At 32.6% G+C, this 20,671-nt stretch overlaps 1 protein-coding gene and 1 long non-coding RNA gene across 3 annotated transcripts in view; one reads left to right on the plus strand and one right to left on the minus strand.

Annotated features, from left to right (window-relative positions):
- The window catches only part of LOC135143103 (putative inorganic phosphate cotransporter), a 39,075-nt gene extending 18,877 nt beyond the window's left edge, over window positions 1-20,198 (minus strand). Inside the window, exon 1 of the mRNA XM_064074966.1 lies at window positions 19,836-20,198. Within this exon, the coding sequence (XP_063931036.1) occupies window positions 19,836-19,908 (73 nt within the window). The 5' untranslated portion in view covers window positions 19,909-20,198. The remainder of the gene's footprint in view (window positions 1-19,835) is intronic.
- On the plus strand, window positions 6,415-7,086 carry LOC135143113 (uncharacterized). Of its 2 annotated transcripts, XR_010282683.1 has the most exons (4): window positions 6,415-6,461; window positions 6,521-6,598; window positions 6,807-6,876; window positions 6,923-7,086. It is a non-coding gene; the product is annotated as an uncharacterized LOC135143113 (long non-coding RNA). The 2 variants fall into 2 exon arrangements; XR_010282682.1 differs by lacking the exon at window positions 6,415-6,461 and having other exon boundaries at window positions 6,472-6,598.
- Window positions 20,199-20,671: the final 473 nt, after the last annotated feature.

Here is a 20,671-nt window from a genome sequence, read left to right on the forward strand (position 1 = left end):
TCTCGAAAATATGAAGAATGATATAATAACGATAAAATAAGAATTATAATATTCAGAACATTTTGTTCGATTGTGGTATAATTCTTAATTTTAGTCCTTTGTTTTGAGGAGACAAACTGATTCAAATCAAACTAATTTCTACGTGACATTCTTTCGATGTATAAACATAAATAAACACTTGATCGTCAGATTGCTATTACCTAGTGTTGAAGGACCAGGGTTGTTAGAGATGGATTATTTTAAGTTCAACATGGTGAGTCATCAGAATCTGACAACGGACCGTCAGTCAGTAGCATAACATGCACACTTCAGAAGGGGTGGTTTTTAAATTTATTTTTTTAAATCGCAAACAATAACACGCAGAAACATAAACTTAAGTGAACTGTTCAACACGCTAGCACGAATGCGGATGAATCGATTAGGCACTAATCTAAACAGGTATCGATCGCAGGTAGAAAAGTTCAGTATGACAGAGAAACGATGACGGACGCCTCTGAGGGCGCGCCCATTCGAAAATGCTGGATATGTTTCATTGTACTTCAGAGGCGAGGGAAGTTCTGTCGAAACAACTTTTGACCAATTTTTTCTTTGGCACTAGTTGCGCGCGCTCCAAACCGGATGTAAACGGATAAAAAACCTAGCTTTCCTTGGGGTCAAATCCTCTCACTGTGTCTTGTTGGGGTTTATCATTTTACCCTCTCTAATCCTATGGCCAACTGGATGTTAAGAGAGTAGACAAAAAATGAAATTCTAACGTCTACGCTTATTAGTGATTTTTCAGCGGACACCCGAAAAATTATAAAATTGGAATTTTGTGAAGAACCTATCAACATTTTTGTAAAGTCACGCATATGAATTTGAGTAGGTGCAGTGTAATACTAATAATAACAGTATTGCATAATTCTACTCAATGAAAAAGCGTACAGCATATGTAGAGTCTTGTGAACGTTTTTGTCACTGACAATTTAGTGACACGATTTGTCAAAAAAATCCGTCTAATATTAATTACTCGATATCATCATAATCAATTACAGTTTGCAAATATGCCTCAGCATTTGCCTCTCCTAAAAAATGTTCACATTATAACGCGATTGGAACATGTTTGGCGAATTTAAGTTGTTATGGTAATTACAATTTAAACAAAAGTGTAGTTTTAAGATTAATAATCGCTAGGAACAAGACCACTCATTATTACGAAAAGTTGGTTCAGGTAGAGCTAAAAGAAGATGCTACTCGTTTAAATTATTTAAGAGCAAATCCTTTTGATTCTGTGAAATATTTAGACCACAAACTGCTGATAATTATCTGAGCGAATTCAAAGAAAAGAAATCAACGAAAATAATCTTCGAAATTTAATCCACTCAGTGCTAAATAGACTAGAAGTCAAGTTATTGCCTAAAACGGAGCTATGCTATGTTATTTGAAATCACAATTTTCTCCAAGCGTACGCGTAAATGAATTTTGGTGTGTTAATTTTACCTCTATTTTATTTTAGGTCATGGAATAATAATGCTACATGCAATTACAAGTTTCTTTAATAAGTATCTTTACACAAATTTTACTTATCATTATTAGTTCAAAATTATATAGACAACCCATAATACTTTGAACGTTACAATAATATATTAGCCCAATTTACAATAGTAAAAATTATTACAAAAAAGAACATAACAGTTGCACATTTGTTCATTGAATACGACTGTGCTGCCAAATTTTCGGGAAAATTAAATGAGCCGATCCTGAGTTAGGTAATCAAAAAAATAAATTGACTCATTCATTAATTTATTGAGTGCATATCCATTTTACATGGGATTTATTCAGCAAAATTTTGAGATAATGTAATCAATTTTTTGGGAGACAAATATATTTTGATTAAAAATTTACCAAGCTTACGATAACTTTAAAACGTCTCCAAGATTTCAAAGCATTCGGTTTTACTTTCTCATTTAATCAATAGAATCGATTTTTGTTAGACAATCTGTGTTGATTTTTGTTTGACAAATAATGTCCGAAACTACGGATCGATTTTTGGCAAATTTAAAAACTTTGTTTGCTTCATTTTCTCGAAAATTTTGAACTACAATACTGTTGTTATTAGTATTACACTACATCTACCCAAATTGCTATGCGTGAACTTACAAAAATGTTGATGACGTCATCACAAAAAAATTTTATAAAGGAAAAACGCATTTGAAACATGCGCGTAGCACGCTTCTTTGGATTTACTTTAACATTAAATACATATCTTTGGCAAAATCAAATTTTATAACTTTTAGAAAAAGCAGGCTATGTTTTTATTATACGTTAAGGGCGAGGAAGGTTCTGTCGAAACATTCTTCCACCAATTTTTCTTGCAGTAAAAATTGATCAGAATACAAGAAAAAGATGTTAACATTAATTTTGTTATCTTCAATACAAGAAAAATTGCAAAACGTTTGATATGCATGAGTCACTGTGTTCCACTGTTTTGTGTTTGTTAAGTGATCACTGCTGAAAAGATGTACATATGGATAAATAAAAAAGAAATGTGAATTCGATAAGTTAAGATAGTGAGAACAAATATCTGATATTACACTGGAAATATTAAGACGACTGTGATGTACGAGTACAATATGACGTATATCTATTGTTTGGTGTGAGTTGCGTGTTTAAATCATGATTATCACATCTCTCTGAACACAATTACGCCATATTTTTTGATTGCACAATAGAACGAGTTTTATGCTTAAAAAAATAGTAAATCATATCTGCAAAGAAAAAATTCGTCCAAGGTTATTTCGATATAGCTCCCCTCTCCCCTAAAATACAGCCAATAAAATACAACTGAAAAATTATAAAATTTAACTTAGAAAATCGTACGACATACCAAATACTGGCCAATAGGAGGGCATAATTTAGCACGGTTGCCATAGTAACACAAATTTTTCCTGGAAATTTTGTTCCCTTACTAACCAGGAGAGATTAATAAGTGATTTTTTTTTCAACCAATCAAAATCAAAAGTTGCATTTTTTTATTATGCATCATAAGTAAGAAATATTACCTATTCATTAAAATGAAATACACAATTATTATAACTAATAATTTGTTGGAGATTGTTAAGAATACTTTTATTACATATTGATACATTAATTTAAATGAAATGGTCTAGATAGGGATAGTATAAGTGTGTTCTGTGTCGTCTAAGATTTTCTTACCGAATCTGCTCTTGTGCAATGATTGATTCTCTGAAGTTTTTTCTGATGCATTTCAATAATGTAATTAGGCCCTCTTGTTCTCCTAGGGCTAATTAATACATTATTGGAATACATTCGAAAAAATTTCCGAAAACAACCATTGCACTTAGGAGACTTATAAATGAGAATTTTATTTCTTTTTATGAGCTAAAATTATTATGTGTGGATTGTTAAAGAACAGGTAAAAAGCATTCTTGTGAAACTGCCTCATTCATTAATTTGTTTGAATTACCCTGTATAGGTAATTCTAAAAACTATGAGTGCATTCATACCCAAGTATAAAGTCATAATATTTTGCATATTTTAGAGAGAATTTATTCGGTAAAGTTTTGAGATAAACGAATAAATTTTGATTAACTGTTTACCATGATTACGATAACATTACAACATTTACGAGATTTCACAGCATTCAGTTTTGCTGTTTCAAAGTTAAAATTTGTTTATACAATTTTGATTTTTTTTACAAATATCTGGATGTCTAGGGTGAAACCTCAACACGAATTCATACACGGGAGTATCTTATTTTATAAAATTTGAATTAATTTACTATTGTAAATCTTGGAGATGACGTCATCAAATTGTTGGTGGAGATGATCAGTAAAATTTTGGTTAACATCTACATGATGGTCTTGTACATATACATATAAAATTGGACAACAATCGGTCTAGTAGTTTCGGAGAGTATCTGTCTATTAAAAATCAACAGACACAGACAGACGATAAACAGATAACAGACAGACGACAGGCAGATGACAGGCGACAGACAGACGACAGACAGGCGACAGACAGACGACAGACAGACGACAGACAAACGACAGACAGACGAAAACGGGAGACCACTGTTTTCGTTCTCTAATCATAAAACGTCGAAAAAACATGAAAGTGGCAAGTCGCCAGATGGACTCGATTACTATACTTCCTTAGTTTACGCCGAGGAAGTAAAAAAGTTTATTTCGACAGAACTTCACGCGCTTGAAGTCCAAAAAATGACGCTTCTTCAAAAAATTATAAAAGTGGTATTGCGATTTTTGTACTGTGATAACCTCTATAAAGTAAACACTAGCGGCATAGGTAACATCCCCGCAATCCATGCGCCGTGCGGGCGCAAATTTCTAAGAGACGTGGTCTGCACATATACGGAGAGGGTTCAAGAGAAGTTTTTGAAATGGAGCTTTCGAGTAGCTAGAAAGATGATAGCAAGATTCTGATGCAGCATGAGGGGAGAGAAAATACGTATTGAGCAGAGGATGAGGAAAGACTATGCAGGATGTGTTTAGAAGGGCGAGAAACGTTGAAGCATATGTTGAAAGAATGTACAGAAATGAAAGATAGACAGTAGATTAGAGACGAAGCGCTGTGTGAGAATGGGAGAGTAATTGACTGGATGAAAGAGGTATGGTAGAAATGGGAAGGGCACGGAAAAATAGGGGGAAAAATCAAAGACGATATAGTTAATTTAATTTAAAGCATTGTAAATATTTAAAACACATGTAGGGAATGTGTTTAAGGTTGCAGGCTAAAGTAAATTTGATTTTAATTGATAGTAAAAGAACGTTGTGGTACATACCTACGCAATTGTTGGAACAAAGTCTGAAGTTATATCTGCTATTTTTGACTATTTTACATAAATTTTTATGTAGTAGCTTGCAGAGATATACAGTGTTCGTATATAGAGTCGAAAGTAGGTGGACTTATTAATGCCTTTGTTTTATGAGGTCAAGTGTGCTTTAGTGTGTATTATTATTTTTAAGGGTTGTGAATTTTCCTATTTAGATATTACGTTTATGTGTAATAATTGTTACAATTTCTGTTGAATTAAGTTTTGGTCAAGTATTGTTTTTTATCAGCATTATCTCAGGTGAACATATTTGAACAGTAGTTGATCAGAACTATAGTAAAAATGAAATCCCAACGATAGAGTTATTATTGGCGAAATGGAGCTCAAAAACTGAACAGATTATATTATAAGGGAAAAGTCGAAATGTATAATTAAATACACCTCTGTGCGACGCGTGCCACAGTGACGTCAGAAATTCCAAGCCATCGTCAGTTCCTTTTGAGCAGGTTTTATTTTATGTATATGTTACAGTGAAAGCTGGAAACCGGATGTAACAGCGCAAAAGCACTCTTTATAGGCAGTTTTTATAGACGCAGGCAATTTTCGATCGTAAGTACGAACACTCTCTGCAAGGTACAATTTACAAATTTCGATTTATTGTACGTCTGTTATTTTTGTCGTTCTATTTTGACACTTAAATACGGTAGCCAAAATTTCAGTCTTTTCCCAAATTAGTGAACCCTATTAAATTGATGAAAATTCATTTTGCCACAAAGTTTTGTCTCCGAATTTAACATACAGGAGCAAATTGCGTAAGTAATTTCACTACGAAAGGGTACAGGGGCGGGGCTTAAGTTGCGCGACTTGTGGTCGGGCTAGCAGTGGCGTAACATCTATGTATTGAGAAGGGAGGCTCAGCTTCCGCTGAGTTATATTTCTTTCAAAAACAATGAAAAATAGAGCAATTTCTACAATAGAATACAGAACTATTTAATAAAAATAAATTTATTTGTTTGGTAAAAAATAGGCTTACGTAACAATAGGGATTATAGCATGAGTAAAAAATTTCACGAACCCCGCATTATAAACCAGTATCATACGCTATTTTATAGTCGACTAGTCTTGAATCAACAGTTAAATCTTTAGATAAAAGCGGGGATAAAACCCTGAGAATTAGCAACCCATGACTATAGTTACATGATTTTTAATTTTCTGGCACAATTTGTCAATACATACTATAAAGTCGGATTACAATAAGGCTTAACGTTTTTTGTCTTTAACCTCGAAATAATAATCACAGTTCATATTTTAGCATAATTGTCGTTTAATATAGCTTTGACTCTAGACTGTACCGTAATTTATCAGTTGTTATTGCTCACTGAAAGTTACCTTTTTAGTTCTTTTACTTAGTTTTTTATTCAACTAATACATCATAATACAGCATTAACAAACCTTTAAATTCATTTTCTATAATGTCAACGCTAATAAAATAGAAAATTGATATTTTTATTAACACCAATAATATTTTGATATCTCAAAGTCGAAAGATTCATCGCCGCTGCCACTGCTCTCACGATATTTGTAAGGCCAAACCAAAACAATGTTCTGCGCACTCCCACCAGCTGTACCCTTTCGTGATGAAACCTGCATAAGGAAAACGACAGCTGAAGTACATAAATAATATCTCTGCTTTTATTTTCGTTCACAAATATTCGCAACTTTTTTTAGAGGAAGTGTTTTGCATCACTATGAGGGCCGTTTTCACCTATTTTCTTGCAACAGTATTAAGAGAAATAATAAAAAAGCGTGAGTGAAAAAGTACAAGATGAGGGAAAATTTTCACTGATTATTATGGTTATATGCAACCACTAATACTTTGGTGCACTCTATGATGTCATTCAAAACGTAACATTTTTTCGTTTTTCTATTTCGAGCTATGGAAATAATGAAATATTGTTACCTACAGGCTACAGGAACACTTTCATGAATTCCTAATGTTGTCTTTTCGTTTTAGGACTTATACAACACAAAAATGAGGCTACCCCGTTATCAGTCTGCTTGTCAGGATTTTGGAATTATATTAGGTAGAGAATCTTCGAAATCAGTGATCTACTTAGTGTGAAATTTTAGGTCGTGCAAAGTTTGAAGCTTGATGACATCCTCTCAAAAATTTGCAAGTAAACTAAATCACACATGAAATTTATATTGTAAAATAAGCACTTCTTTATCAATGATTTAATGGTATGTAGGTGTATCGACAGTTTTAACATTTTAACCTTACCCAGTTACACGTTAGTGACGTTATCGAATAATAATATAATTAATAGTAATAATATTAATAATCAAATTTGTTCAATGTAATTTTACTACTTGTTTTGGAATACATAATACATAACGATTTTTTTATTTTGGTAATTTTTTCTGATTTACACGAACTTTATTCATTGTTATTTTAAAAGACATAACTACATAGTAATTAACAATGGTGGCTCGTCAAGGAAGGTAGTGCCTCCCCTGGAAAAATTAAGAATTAGTTTGTTTTAATATACCTACATATGACAATATCAAAAATATATTATTAAACAAATAGCAAATAATATTTATAGAACGTTGTGATTGATTAAAGGGCGTCTTGGTAATATATTTTGAAGTACACGCTTTCAATATGAATGTGCGCTAGCTTCACCCGGAGGTGTGTCTCAGATAGACGGATATTTTTAACATAATTAGTCAGTGATGATGCTAATATGTTTTCGAGAAAGACAATAGTCAGCAGGGCTTTATGAAAGCGTCAACGGAGGCACGGACGCCTACCATTTTTAAGTCAATCCGAGAAGGGTAGAACAAGAGGGAGCATGTCGTATGCTTTCAATAGTACGGTTTTGGCTCAAAATTAACCACCGCAAACCTGCTTACGATCGGTCTGTGTCACTTCATAGGCCTACATCTCAGTTATTTGGTGGATGATGTATCTTGGGTGGGTTTAACCATGGTACAAGAAGACATGGTATGCTACTCCGGTGGATGAATTTTCGTCTGCTTTGGGCACCAGCCACGTGAGGTCATATTGCCTTGAAAACCGTGCTTGAAACGCTCTTCTAACAACTTCGAAAGCTTTCAAATATCATTTTAGCAGTGAAATGTCAAATGTGAGATTATAACGGAAATTGAGATTCGGTTCAGTTTTTAATCATGGGTTGACTTATCTTCGAAGGTTCTAAGTTGAAATCAGATGCTAATAACATTCAAAATTTAGCATCGTTCGTTGATAGTGATAATACGAACGTGCAACAAACAAGAATTCAAAGTTGGCGGTCATGAGATCCACATGACGTCACAAACAATGCGCAATATCATAGATCTACCATGTCTTCTTGTACCATGGGTGTAACGACAACTTTACTTGTCGTCAATTTAAATCTGCGTACAAGAAATTAATGCTAAATTCAGAAGTAAAAGAAAGAGGAATTGGAAACTGCCATTGGAAAATATAAACACTTTAAATTGTTTTTCTGTGAAACAAGAAGTAAAAAACAACGATTTATCATCAATTAATCCCAGTTATAGTGAAAACCTAATAGACTTAGATGAATATGAAAATATACTACAACCAGTCTACAACATGAAGAAACATTTTCTTAATTTGCTGATGAAGTAATAGTTCATATAGCTGGATTTATAGCACGGAAATAAGGACAATTACTAAAATGTGAAACATGTGTAGAATCCTTATTTAGCATCAAAGAAAATTTGTTTGGCAGTTTAATTGACCTTACGTCGCGAGGCGGATTGTACTATCCATGTGATATTTTAATTGATGTTTGTAAAAAAATTGAAAAACTTTAGAATTGCATTAAAAATTCAAGAGAGAGAGTGAGAGAGATTAAGAAGCAAGAAATTATACATCATATTTTAGAATACTTTTCTACAAAAACAACTTTGTACAAAACTCACCATACACGTTATTATATAAGTAACTTGGTAATATTTTATAATATCTTAAATTGTGTAATGGGTTTTTCCTAACTAAAATATTATTTAAATTTAACAGTTTCTCATTTGAGAATTTTAAGATAGTAATTGGTAGTATTCACGATTTAATTTTAAACACGGATTCTCTTTAAAAATTGTCAGTAATGTAAATGTCACCGTGAATTCAAAGGGGGAAAGGGGACTTTATGCTGATTTTATTATGCTTTATGTGTTATATTACTTGAATTTTGGAACGTTTATTATCGGACACTCCGCGCATGGTGAACTGTGTTGCGCACGATATTATTGTGATTTCGACCATATTTAATATTGTTACGATGAGCGGGCGAATAATTCCGCGTGGATGAAAACTCAACAAATTATTTCTTACTATCTAGAATTTACACGACCAACAGCAATAAAATAATTTCGGCGCAACTTCTCATCACTGAGAAGCTGAATAATAATGTGTTCCCGAAGGCGGTCTCTATTTAAACCCATACTTCGGCGATCCAGGTCTTTCTCGAATTGGGTATTTGCGACTTCCGAGTTCGACGGTCCATAGGCGTCGTACTGGGGTGGCGTATGGGTTTATTTAGTAACAATATGTTTTTTTTTATGATGGGGGATTCAATTCACGAGTCTTAATCCATTAATTCTGCTTTATTGAATTCGGGTGGCGAGAGCCAAATCCAGAGTGATAATTTTCTTTTCATTCCATTGACTGTTTATACCCGATTCCGACAAGTGAGATACTCGGAGGATGTCTTGCTGGGAGAGTAAACTCTGTTGGGAGTAGCCAGCCCCGTTGGTCGCGCGGGGGATGGAGCATAGTTGCGGAGACAGAAGGCATAGCGGACACTTGCGGGGGCACCGCGGCATGCTTGTACGTAGCTGTGGTTGGTGCGAAGAGACAGTCAAAGACAGGACCTACAACCGGTAGCACAACTCGTTTCACGTCCCTTAACTTGTTGAATTAAATCGTGTTCTTTTTCATCCAACTGCCAATAAAAAAAAACCTGCCAACACGCCACCTTAATAATGTGGGCATTGCCAACCACGCCGTTTAGGTAAGAGGTTGAAGAATTTGTTAAAGATTTGGGTATTACTTATGATTTCAAATTAAATTTTATTTATGTTGTAAGGGTTACGGCATCAGCGAATGCATGTTTAGGGTTTGTCATTCACAATACTAGGGAGATCGGTGATGTTAACGTCATGAAATTACTATATTCTGCGTATGTCAGATCTCGATTAGAGTATTGCTGTGTTATATGGAGCCCAATTTATCAAATCCACATTGAATATATTGAAAGAGTACAAAGACGTTGGCTGAAGTATCTTGTATTTAAGGCAGATGGTCAGTATCCATGCAGAGGTTTTGTAAATAATGTTTTGCAGAAGATTTCGAACAGAAAGCTTAGAAACAAGAAGGAAATGTACATATGTTATTATATTATATATATAACATCATGAATTACACCATTAGGTGGGAAAACATCCTAGAACTAATAAACCTTACTATTCCAAATAAGATCTTAAGGCTGGCGTCTGTTTCGGTTTAGCCCTATACTAAATACATTGAAAACATCGTCGCGGTTTCCGGAGTTGCATTTTACAAATATGAGATATATCGCTTTAAAAAAATTATATTTCGAATTAACAAACTTCAGTCCAGGGGACCTCCATATTTATATTCATATCTAGTATGCAGTTTTTACAAAAAAAAAATTATAAAGTTGAACAACTTTTACATCACATTTTAACCGGCACATTGATGCATTTTTTGACGAAGTGCTGAAGTTTTTTGCATTCTGAGATAGGAGGTCCCCTGGGGAAAAGTGTCAGCTTTCTTTTGATACCATTTATAATATTAAAAAATCCACGACTGAGGTAAATGACTCGCGAAAAGTCAAAATCTATTGAAACGAGAAATCGGCATTAAACGAGCTGTGATGCGGTAGCAGAATGCAGGTTTACTTAGATTCTGACTTGGTTGAAGATTTCAGTATTTTAAAAATGCAATTCCGGAAACTACGACGATGTTTTCAATGTATTTAGTATTGGGCGAAATCGAACCAGACGCCACCCTTAAGAAAAACTATACTTTTTCGGCAACAGATACCCAAAACTAATGTTGCGACAGCTTCGCCATTGTACCAAATGTTGGAGTGCTATAAACCATAGTGTGGATATATTCTACTGTAGCCCGACGGATATTAGAAACTGCTACCATCGCTCAGAATAAATTTCGTTAAATCGGGTTACTAATATAAACAAATGATGTCATTTGTAATTATAGCTAATGCATATAAATGTATGACCTGTTAAGCGACTACTACTACTACTAGTATTAATAATAATAATGTTGTAAAGTAGAGGATTGTGTACATTTAACAAACTGTGTGTATGCGCTCGAAATTTGTAATCTTGCAATTCAATGGAACGTGGAGATTTTATAGTTGAGAGAATACGGGGTTTTGAAAAAATGTAATAAAATTATTCACGCCATATTTTTGTGTCGTAAATTATAAGTTACTATTCCACCTGTGGGGTCCACCACTTGCATTAGAACGCATGCCACCATTTCAAAACATAACGCCTTTCAAATTTTTCGCGGGTTTTCGAATTTTTTTCACATGCCAATTTTTGGCGGAATGTTTCGGTTATCATATCCTCTTTTATAAATTTCCAAACCAATAACAATTCTGTTGTGCCTTCTTTCCTTAAACATTTTCTTAGAATTACACTCAAGAGAATGTTAAAGTGAATGCATGATTGTATGTTTTTACCATGGTTATCTTTTTTGTTCAAAGTTCGTTAGCAGGCTTCTTTATCGATTGCCTACTAATTTCATTATCAATTGGTAGCTAATAAACAATTATTGTAAATTGGCGATTATTATCGACAGATGTGTATGGTTGGTTATCTATATAAAAAATCGTAGTATTATGCCACAATATATTATCAGGCGTCATATTGTAGGCCGACAAAACAGTTTAATTACGATTTTGTATACTAGACAATATAAAGATTCACTCTATTGAAATGATAAACAATCAGTTAAATATTCAGAACTTTTTTGGACCAAGAGCCGAAGTTTCGTTATCCCGTTCGGTGAGCAAGTAACTAACGAAAAATGGCGTGTGAACATTCTCATTATTTGACTTACTTAGGGCCGGTTGCATAAACGCAAATCAAATTTAATCTCTGATTAACTCCATAGTAACGATTGTTATTATCATAGTTACAATTGTTCTTAATCAGAGATTAAATTTGATTTGCGTTTATGCAACCGGCCCTTAATAAATTTGTCATAGTGTAATACTCCTATAATAAAATTTATATAGTCTCTTTTATCATTTTAATAAGTTTAAGCTATGCAAAACCTGGGTCATTCGCCCTATGATTCAACAATTCTCAGTAATCTATGTATATCTATGTAAATAAAAATGAATCGCCGAAACGTATGTACGCTCATAACTTCAGAACGGCTGCACCGAATTGGACGATTCTTTTTTTTACGTGTTCCTCAGTGTCAGGACAAGGTTTATATGTAAGAAAATGTATAAAAAATAAGACGGCTAAAAGATAAAAAAAAATAAAAATTTTGCATGGGAATCGCTACTTCGAATGAATTTGAATAGTTGGCATTCCTGACGGACCTGTCGTCTGACCAGAGGTCTGACTGACGTGTCACACAAAACTATTTCTTCCGTGCGATTGTGAAAAGTATTATTGCATTTCAAGTCGTTGTTTGTTTTTTCGTAACAAAAAACGTCGTTTATTTTAAGAAAAGTGTTCGTTAAAGTGAATTTAGTTACGCATTGCGATAGTTTCTTATTAATTTTGATCTGCCATTCTATTTACCTATATTCACTTTGTTGGTTTCGACAAAACCTCAACCTTTACCGTTATTCGAGGATTTAATTTGAAGTTTTCAATATTTTAAAATTCTCAAGACAAAATTTACAGATTTGATTGACTGTGAAAATAATTCTGTGTCGTTTTATGAAGTTCATTACAATGCCGAGAAGACGACAAGCTGACATAGGTCCACGAAGTCAATCAAATGTGCGAGGAACTACTTCAGGTACAAATCGCAGTGATTTATTTCATGGGTAATTCGGATACGGAAGTTGATCAGCGTTGTGCTCATAATCAACATAATCAAACATTGAAGCGAGACCTTGGGTGGTATGAATAAAACTGATTAAGATACTCATATTCGAAGTACGAAGGACCTACTTCATTATTACTCTTATATATCTGAGCATCTACTCTATGTACTGAGTACCTACTTGGAAACATTGTATCTCCCCGGACACAAATTGAACATCTACGCGTTTTGTGAGCATTTAATCTAAAAATGAGCATCGGCGTGGCAAATGACTGAGCTGTCTGTAAAGCAGCTTAGAAAACGAGTAGGATCGTTGTAAGAGTGAATTTTGACTAAACATGGCGACTTTCATGAACGTGGAACGTCGTCAAAAGGTGCATTCAGTTTGAAAAACACATTAAGAGCGGGAATATTGAAAACTTTTCAGGTATATAACTTTTATTTATGCATAAATTGTGCAGTGCGTTCTTTCTAACACTGGCCATAGAGATTCCCATCTCAAGGTGTCTACCCCTTACTAACTTATATTTTGGTGACTCGATTTTTGCCTTGATGGTTGAACACTGTCACTGTTTTCCTTTTTTGTTGTATCGAGATGCTACTTGACCATCGACTGTTACCTACTGAAGTATTAGCATCATCTAGAAAAACTAGAAATATTTTGATTTGATATTCGAGTATGAGCATCTACTGAGTTTTATTTATATCAACAATTGTCAAAAAATTGATCGAACGTTGTTTCGACAGAACTTCCCTCGCACCAAAAGTATAACGAAACATATTCAGCATTTTCGAGTTGAGTCTTTTCTTCACACAATTTTGTGATGACCTAATCAACATTTACGATCAACACGTATACCACCCTGGATTGGTGCAGTGTAATACTAAAAATAACTGTATTGTATTCCCAAAATTATCTGCGAAAATCGAGTGAGCCGTTCCATCAATTTTTTGGGGGGAATAAATAAATATTCTTAACAATGCTTACAATAAGTTTAAAACGTCTGCAAGATCTCAAAGTATACATTTCTTCCACTCTTGAATTATTCACTAAAATAAATTGACAGATCGATAAATTTTTTTGAGTCACTGTAAAAGCAAATCTAAAAAATATGAATCCAATGATAAATTACGAAAATATACTGATGATATTTTGCACATTTTAGATAGGATTTATTCGGCAAAATCTTGAGATGACATCATAAAGTTTTTGGGCTTGATAAACAGATATATTTTGATTAAAAACCTACCATGTCAAACAGTAACTTCGAAGCGTCTGCAATATTTCAAAATTCAGTTTTGCGATTCTTGATTCAATCAATAAAATAAATAGACTCAGTGATTAATTTTTTTGAGACACCCCTTATAAGCAAAACTAAAAAATATGAATGGAATGATAAATCACAAGTATAGTCTCATTCTATTTTGGACATTTTAGGTAGGATTCATTTGGCAAAATTTTGGGCTGACGTCATCAATTTTTTGGAGGGAATAAGTAAATATATTTTGAATAAAAATTTATTATGCTTATCATATGTTTAAAACATCGGCAAGATTTCAAAGCATTCGGTTTTGCAGATTCAAAATTAAATAGTAGGTGAAACGAAGTTCACGGGGTCAGCTAGTAGGTATATAAAAATCTCGTGTCACGATGTATGTTCGGGATAAACTCGGAAATTACTGAACCGATTTTGATCAAATTTTGTATAGTAGCTTGCATAGATATTGTAGCCGTCCATAGAGTCGAAATTTGCGAATAAAAATAAAATAAAACCGGTTCAAATGGTACTTTATATTTCTAGCGTTTGCCATCTAGGTTGCGTAGACATCCGGCAGAGGGCGTAACTACTGAGCCACAGCAACGCGTGGCTGGGTCAGCTAGTATATAATATATAAATCTTAACAATATAGCACACTCATAATCGCACTTGTGTAACCGTTGCAATAAAGCTTTCAACTTTTTTAAAACCTAATTTGCAGGTCCTCAAGTTTAATTCAATTCAAATTCGGTATTGTAGAAGAAACAGCAGAATTTCATCAATTTTAATTTTTTTATACTTTTTTGAGACACGGACAAATTTGTTATATGCTATATTTAAAAAAAAAACTTAACAAGTCCTAGTTTTTGATACCTCGTAAAATTGAAAGAATTTTTGTAAGTATATTGTTTGGATGTAATTTTAGCTGTCATAATTATTATTAAGTACTTGTGTAGTTTCTGTCACAATACGTGCTTCATAATCGTTGGTTGCTCTGGCAAATGTAAATATAGGATAAAGTTACTATAGCTTAAGAGATTTACTTCGTACATTTTAGCTTTTCATGAAAATCAATGGACAAAGTTTTAAAAAACACGTCCAGAAATGTAGGTACATATGTATATGTTCGAATAACATACGAGCGGGAATAGGGGAATACTGGTCCAACACTTGGCGTTGGACCTTTAATTTGTTGACCCGGGATATTTAAGGTACACAATAAAATCCCTTTCTTTTCTACATATTCATAAAAATTTAGCAACATATTGATTTTTACCAAAAAAATACCTTTATGTAACTATTTCCCTCATTAAAATTTTTAGCTTGAACAAATAAAAATAATTTTTTTATTCGAAACTTAATAATTTTTTCACCCAAAGTCTAAAACTAGAAAAAAGAGCGGCCCATGCGCCGGAATTCTAATCTAGGTCTCCCAATTGCCAATCGGTTTTGCTAATCACTACAACACGGCAAGCCTTCTTTCTACTCGTCCACTTAACGCACCAAACTCATATGCCTATTGCCTACAAACGAACAGTTATTTTAAGAAAAACATTTTTTTAATGAATATCATTAAAAAAAAATATTTTACAATGTCACATAATAAATTGACACCATAGATTGACACTAATCGGAGTTTGTCTCATTTCTATGACAGCGTGTTTGAGCAGCATATAAGTAGATATTACTTACACTCCGCCAGAGTATAAATAGAATACGTTTATATGAAAATTATCGTGGTTATCAACCATAATAACCATGGTAAGTCAATGCAAGGCAATTTTTTAATGAAGCAAGGAAACAGGAAATAATCATTTCAAAAGAATGTTAATCGTTTGAAAATAAAATACTGTATTTCATTGAAATTTCAAGTGTTTTTATGGGATTCGTATGGATTTAATTCGCCTCGCTATTGTTTGACGTTTAATCGTTTGTAAAGTCTCACTGATTAAACTCTTAATAAAATAATAATATATTATTTTATAAGAAGTAAAAGTAAAACTATATATTTGTGGCGAGTCTGTAAATTTGACAGCCGACCGAAAGGACGCCGGGAATGACAGACGAGCCACAAAAACTCCCTTTTCTCCGAATAGAAAAATTGGTCGAAGGCTATTTCGACAGAACTTCCCTCGCCCTTAAAATATAGTTGTGAAATTGTATATAGTAAATGGGTTTTAATTTGTATAAAATAAAATAGTCCTACACATGTAGTTTACGATTCCGAATTGAGTTTTTACCCAAAACGTCCAGATTTTTTGAAAAAAAATCAAAATTGTAAAACAACATTTTGCAATTTAATTTTGAATCTGCTAGCCCGAATGTTTTGAAATGTTGCAGATGTTTTAAGGCTATAAAGAGCATCATAAATCTTTAGTCAAAATATATTTGGTTATCCCCTCCAAAAACTTGATGACGTCAGCTCAAAAGTTTGGCGAATATATCCTGTCTAAAATGTACAAAATATGATGAGTCTCTTCTTGTGATTTATCATTCCATTCATATTTTTTGGATTTGCATATACAGGATGGCCCAAAAAAATTAATGAATGTGTAAATGTATTTTATTGATTTAATCATGAACTACAGAACCGAATGTTTTGAAATCTTGCAGATGTTTTAAGGATATAAAGAGCATAATAAATTTTTAGTCAAAATATATTTGGTTATCTTCTTCAAAAAACTGATGATGTCAGCTCAAAAGTTTGCCGCATAAATCCTATCTAGAATGTACAAAATATGACGAGTCTGTACTTGTCATTTATCATTCCATTCATATGTTATGAATTTGCATATACGGGGTGACTCAAAAAAAAAAATGAATGCGTATATTTATTTTATTGGTTTACTCAGAAACTACAAAACCGAATGCTTTGAAATCTACTGCTAAAAAAAACATAATAGGCATGCAGTCGTCACGTTTCCGACAGCGAGGGAAGTACTGTCTAAACTCTTTAGACTAATTTTTTGCTTTTATGACACTTCATAACGTGGTATTTCCTTAAATGAAATAAAATAAATTTAATCACAATGAATAAAGTAAATGGTCGACTGAATTACTTGATAATATTGGTTCGTTTCTTAGAGTTAATATTAAATATTAACATATAAAACATGCCAGCTCTGCTTGAAGGTTGAGCGTATCAAATAGGAGTATTATGTATAAAGCATTGGGTGACAAGTTAATTTTTTGTCGAACTGAAACTTTAAATTAGCGTGTATTGTTGGCATATTGTTAAAAATAATAAACGTTACAAGTTCTATTCGTACTAGATAATTCTGTAATATCGGTGTTTGTAGATTTCATTACGTTTGGTATTAATTTCACAAACTTTTCCTTGAAATATTATTGACGCTTTCTCCAGGAAATTCTTGAATTCCATTAAGATATGATTCAGCTAAGCATTACGTTAATAATGAATGTAAGAATGAAATTCAACGTATTTAAAAGGGTAAAATTACTTTGTTTAACTATGTTATATTGTTATAAATAATAAATATAGCAATTTTTCAACTTCATTTGAAGACGGAAGTGGAAGCATGAAATACATACTGTAATAAATTGTTTCATTAGATTTTACATATTACTTTACAATGACATGATATATGTTAAATAAACCAACTGGAATTTCCCTGTTACTAATAAATAAATATTAAATTTAACTAGGAGTATGGTATACCATCTTTATTTTATAAATTGTTTTAAAATCTTATTTGAAACGTAAAAAGAGGGAACAAGAATAATAAGCGCAAATCAACATCTTAGAGTTATCATTTTATGACTGAGTTGGCAGTGATTATCTTAACAAATATTAAACGTTGTCAAATGCGTCAATTTAAATCAAGTTTACTTCAATCTGTTACGTGGATTTGTAACCACTACAAAACTAATTCCTTTGTTAATCCTTAAAAAAAAAATAAGTGATTTAATGTATCTTTATGGGAAAATTCTTGTAATAATGTACTGGAACATAATTTTAAATACCTACTTAATTAGAATACATATTCCAAATTTAATTATTACTTTACAACTGCAATAATTATATAATATAATCAGTGTAATTAAGGTGTGATAGGTACATTGTGCCTAGCATAAATGTTTTTCAGCGGTTGGCAGATACGCAAAATGTGAAATATTCCAATAATAGTGCCAAATACTGTTGTTGTTAAAATAACAAATTTTAATAAACCTTAAACATTATTTATTTACTTTTCACTAGTAATATAACAAAATACTGTATTTTCGATTTATATGGCAATAATAATAGGACTAACAACTGATTCATTTTGCGGCGTTGAAGCTAGTGACATTAACTGTTTACACTTCACCTTGAGGTTTTTACATTTAACTTCATTTTAAATAAACCCGAGTGTTAAAGACGAATGTTTACGCTTCTCTAAATCAATTCAAGAATTTAAAGTACTTTACTTAAAATATAGGAAAAACTAATTTTTGTCAATAATTACATTGGGTAAACGTGCATAATACCTGCTACGTTCGCCACCAGACTACTAAACGCCACGGCATATAAAGACTAAATACAAGAGTCATTTTTTTAAGACTAAATACTGATACTGTTTGCAGGAACTACAAAGTAATTCTACTAAATTACGAATATTCGTTATTTATCTACACATTATTTCCCACACAGCGACCAATAGTATAAGTGGACTGACTAATGCAGTAAATCTCGGTTACATCGTTAAGATGTAAAAGGGACAGGTACAAATTGTTTCTAATGTGCCTCAAGAGTTATAGAAAATTAGCGTTATTAGTATTACATTACTCAAAATATGTGATGGTATTTATGTGGCATTTAAAATGTCGGCCTATAATTTAGCAAATTATGGCCACCTACGGTTATATACTCCCTTGATTGTATTTGGTAGGCAAACCTTAACAAGCGTGCAAGCGTTTAAATATTTCAAAGAACTATTGTTGAAACAATAAAGTCAAAACAAAGAACCGGAAAAAGATAACCTTGATAGATTGTGCTGTCGTTAATTTGATAACATAAAAGTAATAACTGTTTGTGCACATGGTCAACCATTACTTAAATTTTGGTGTTACGTTTTTATGGTCATAAGCAGTGTACGTTTGCTTATTTGTTTGTTGAGAACATTATTCTCCAATTTTTTCATAATTTTACCCGCTTCCTTTTAGCACTCATTTAACTACGTGTTTCATAATTAAATTTTAAAGCAGCAATATATTTGATTTGTTTGTTGTTTTTAAATGTAGAGGTCATTCAAGTTGCCTCCATACATATTTTTGTTCATTTACGTACAGGACAGGAAAATTGAGAAATAAACTTAACTATTTGATCATTTTTGCTAAAAAAAACAGAAGTATTTACAAATACAAAACTAATTCTACACCTTGTCAGATCTGATAAAGTGGATTTCACTAGGAATAATTTTCATATTGTCTGTTGGACACGAGAAAGGAATTTAATTTAAAAAAAGCAGTAAATTCAGAATGTAATTCTCTGGAAATAGTAAAAGATAGTTTCACCAAATGTAATGTTTTCGTGATTTTTTTTATCACTGACCTGTTGTTTAAAAATTTTGTTTACTTAATAAATTAAAGTGCTAATTTTAAACAAATAATTTATATAATATTTTCAAAACAAGTATTGAAACGTAGGTATAATGCAAACATGTTATAGGAAAAAAATAATCCCTATACTTACGTGGGGGGGGCAAATTTCCCTCGTCAACTGGCATTTTCTTTTCCATTTCCATACCATTCGTATGTTGGAGCATTTTAAATACAAAGTTGTGGCAATGTTTCAACCAAATAAAAATTGTGAATAAATTTTAAAATAACAGAAGGTAACTAGGTATATGCAATCGTAAAAATAACGACGAAAACTGGAATATTATCGAAAAAAGAACAAAATTGTTCAATATTGTGGTCTCACGAAACGCGGACGCGCGGTACACACCACGCAACAGGTGTTGGGTCACTGACGCTCTATGCGCGATATCTTCATATTTTTATTGTTAATCGGCGTCGCCCGCCCAAAAGACACACGTCTATTTAAATTTTATAGGTTATTGTTGTTCTGAATGTTTGGAAACTTCCTTATCGACTAACAAATAAAGGTCAATACTACTATAAAGTTATCACGTTAAAAAGTGGGGCGTCTGCAGTTTAAAAGGAGGCCGCCCCGTCGTCACTCTCAGATCTAACGAGTAATGTGTAAGTACCTACTCCATACACATTTATGAGTACAACAAGCAGTTTCAAGTTTATTCTATTTATAAGAACACTTTCTCTGTACTCAAGGGAAACAGAAGTAACAAATGCTTGGAACGTAATTTTCAACTAGTGACAAGAGTTTAAATACTGTTAAACAAAATATGTTAACAAAAAATATTCATTCATGCATTTTCACGTGTTTTAAATTTGTCTTTGTAGGTTACAATATAGTTCCCGCAAAAATTATCGCACCTTCCTCAAAATTTTGTATATTTCCAATTTAAATATATGTAGAAGAAACATATCGGTGGAAATCACATTAAG

Source organism: Zophobas morio, unplaced genomic scaffold (genome assembly GCF_036711695.1).
Source record: "Zophobas morio isolate AGI-343-1 ecotype UQ-CSIRO unplaced genomic scaffold, CSIRO_AGI_Zmor_V1 ptg000058l, whole genome shotgun sequence".
NCBI lineage: Eukaryota > Metazoa > Arthropoda > Insecta > Coleoptera > Tenebrionidae > Zophobas > Zophobas morio.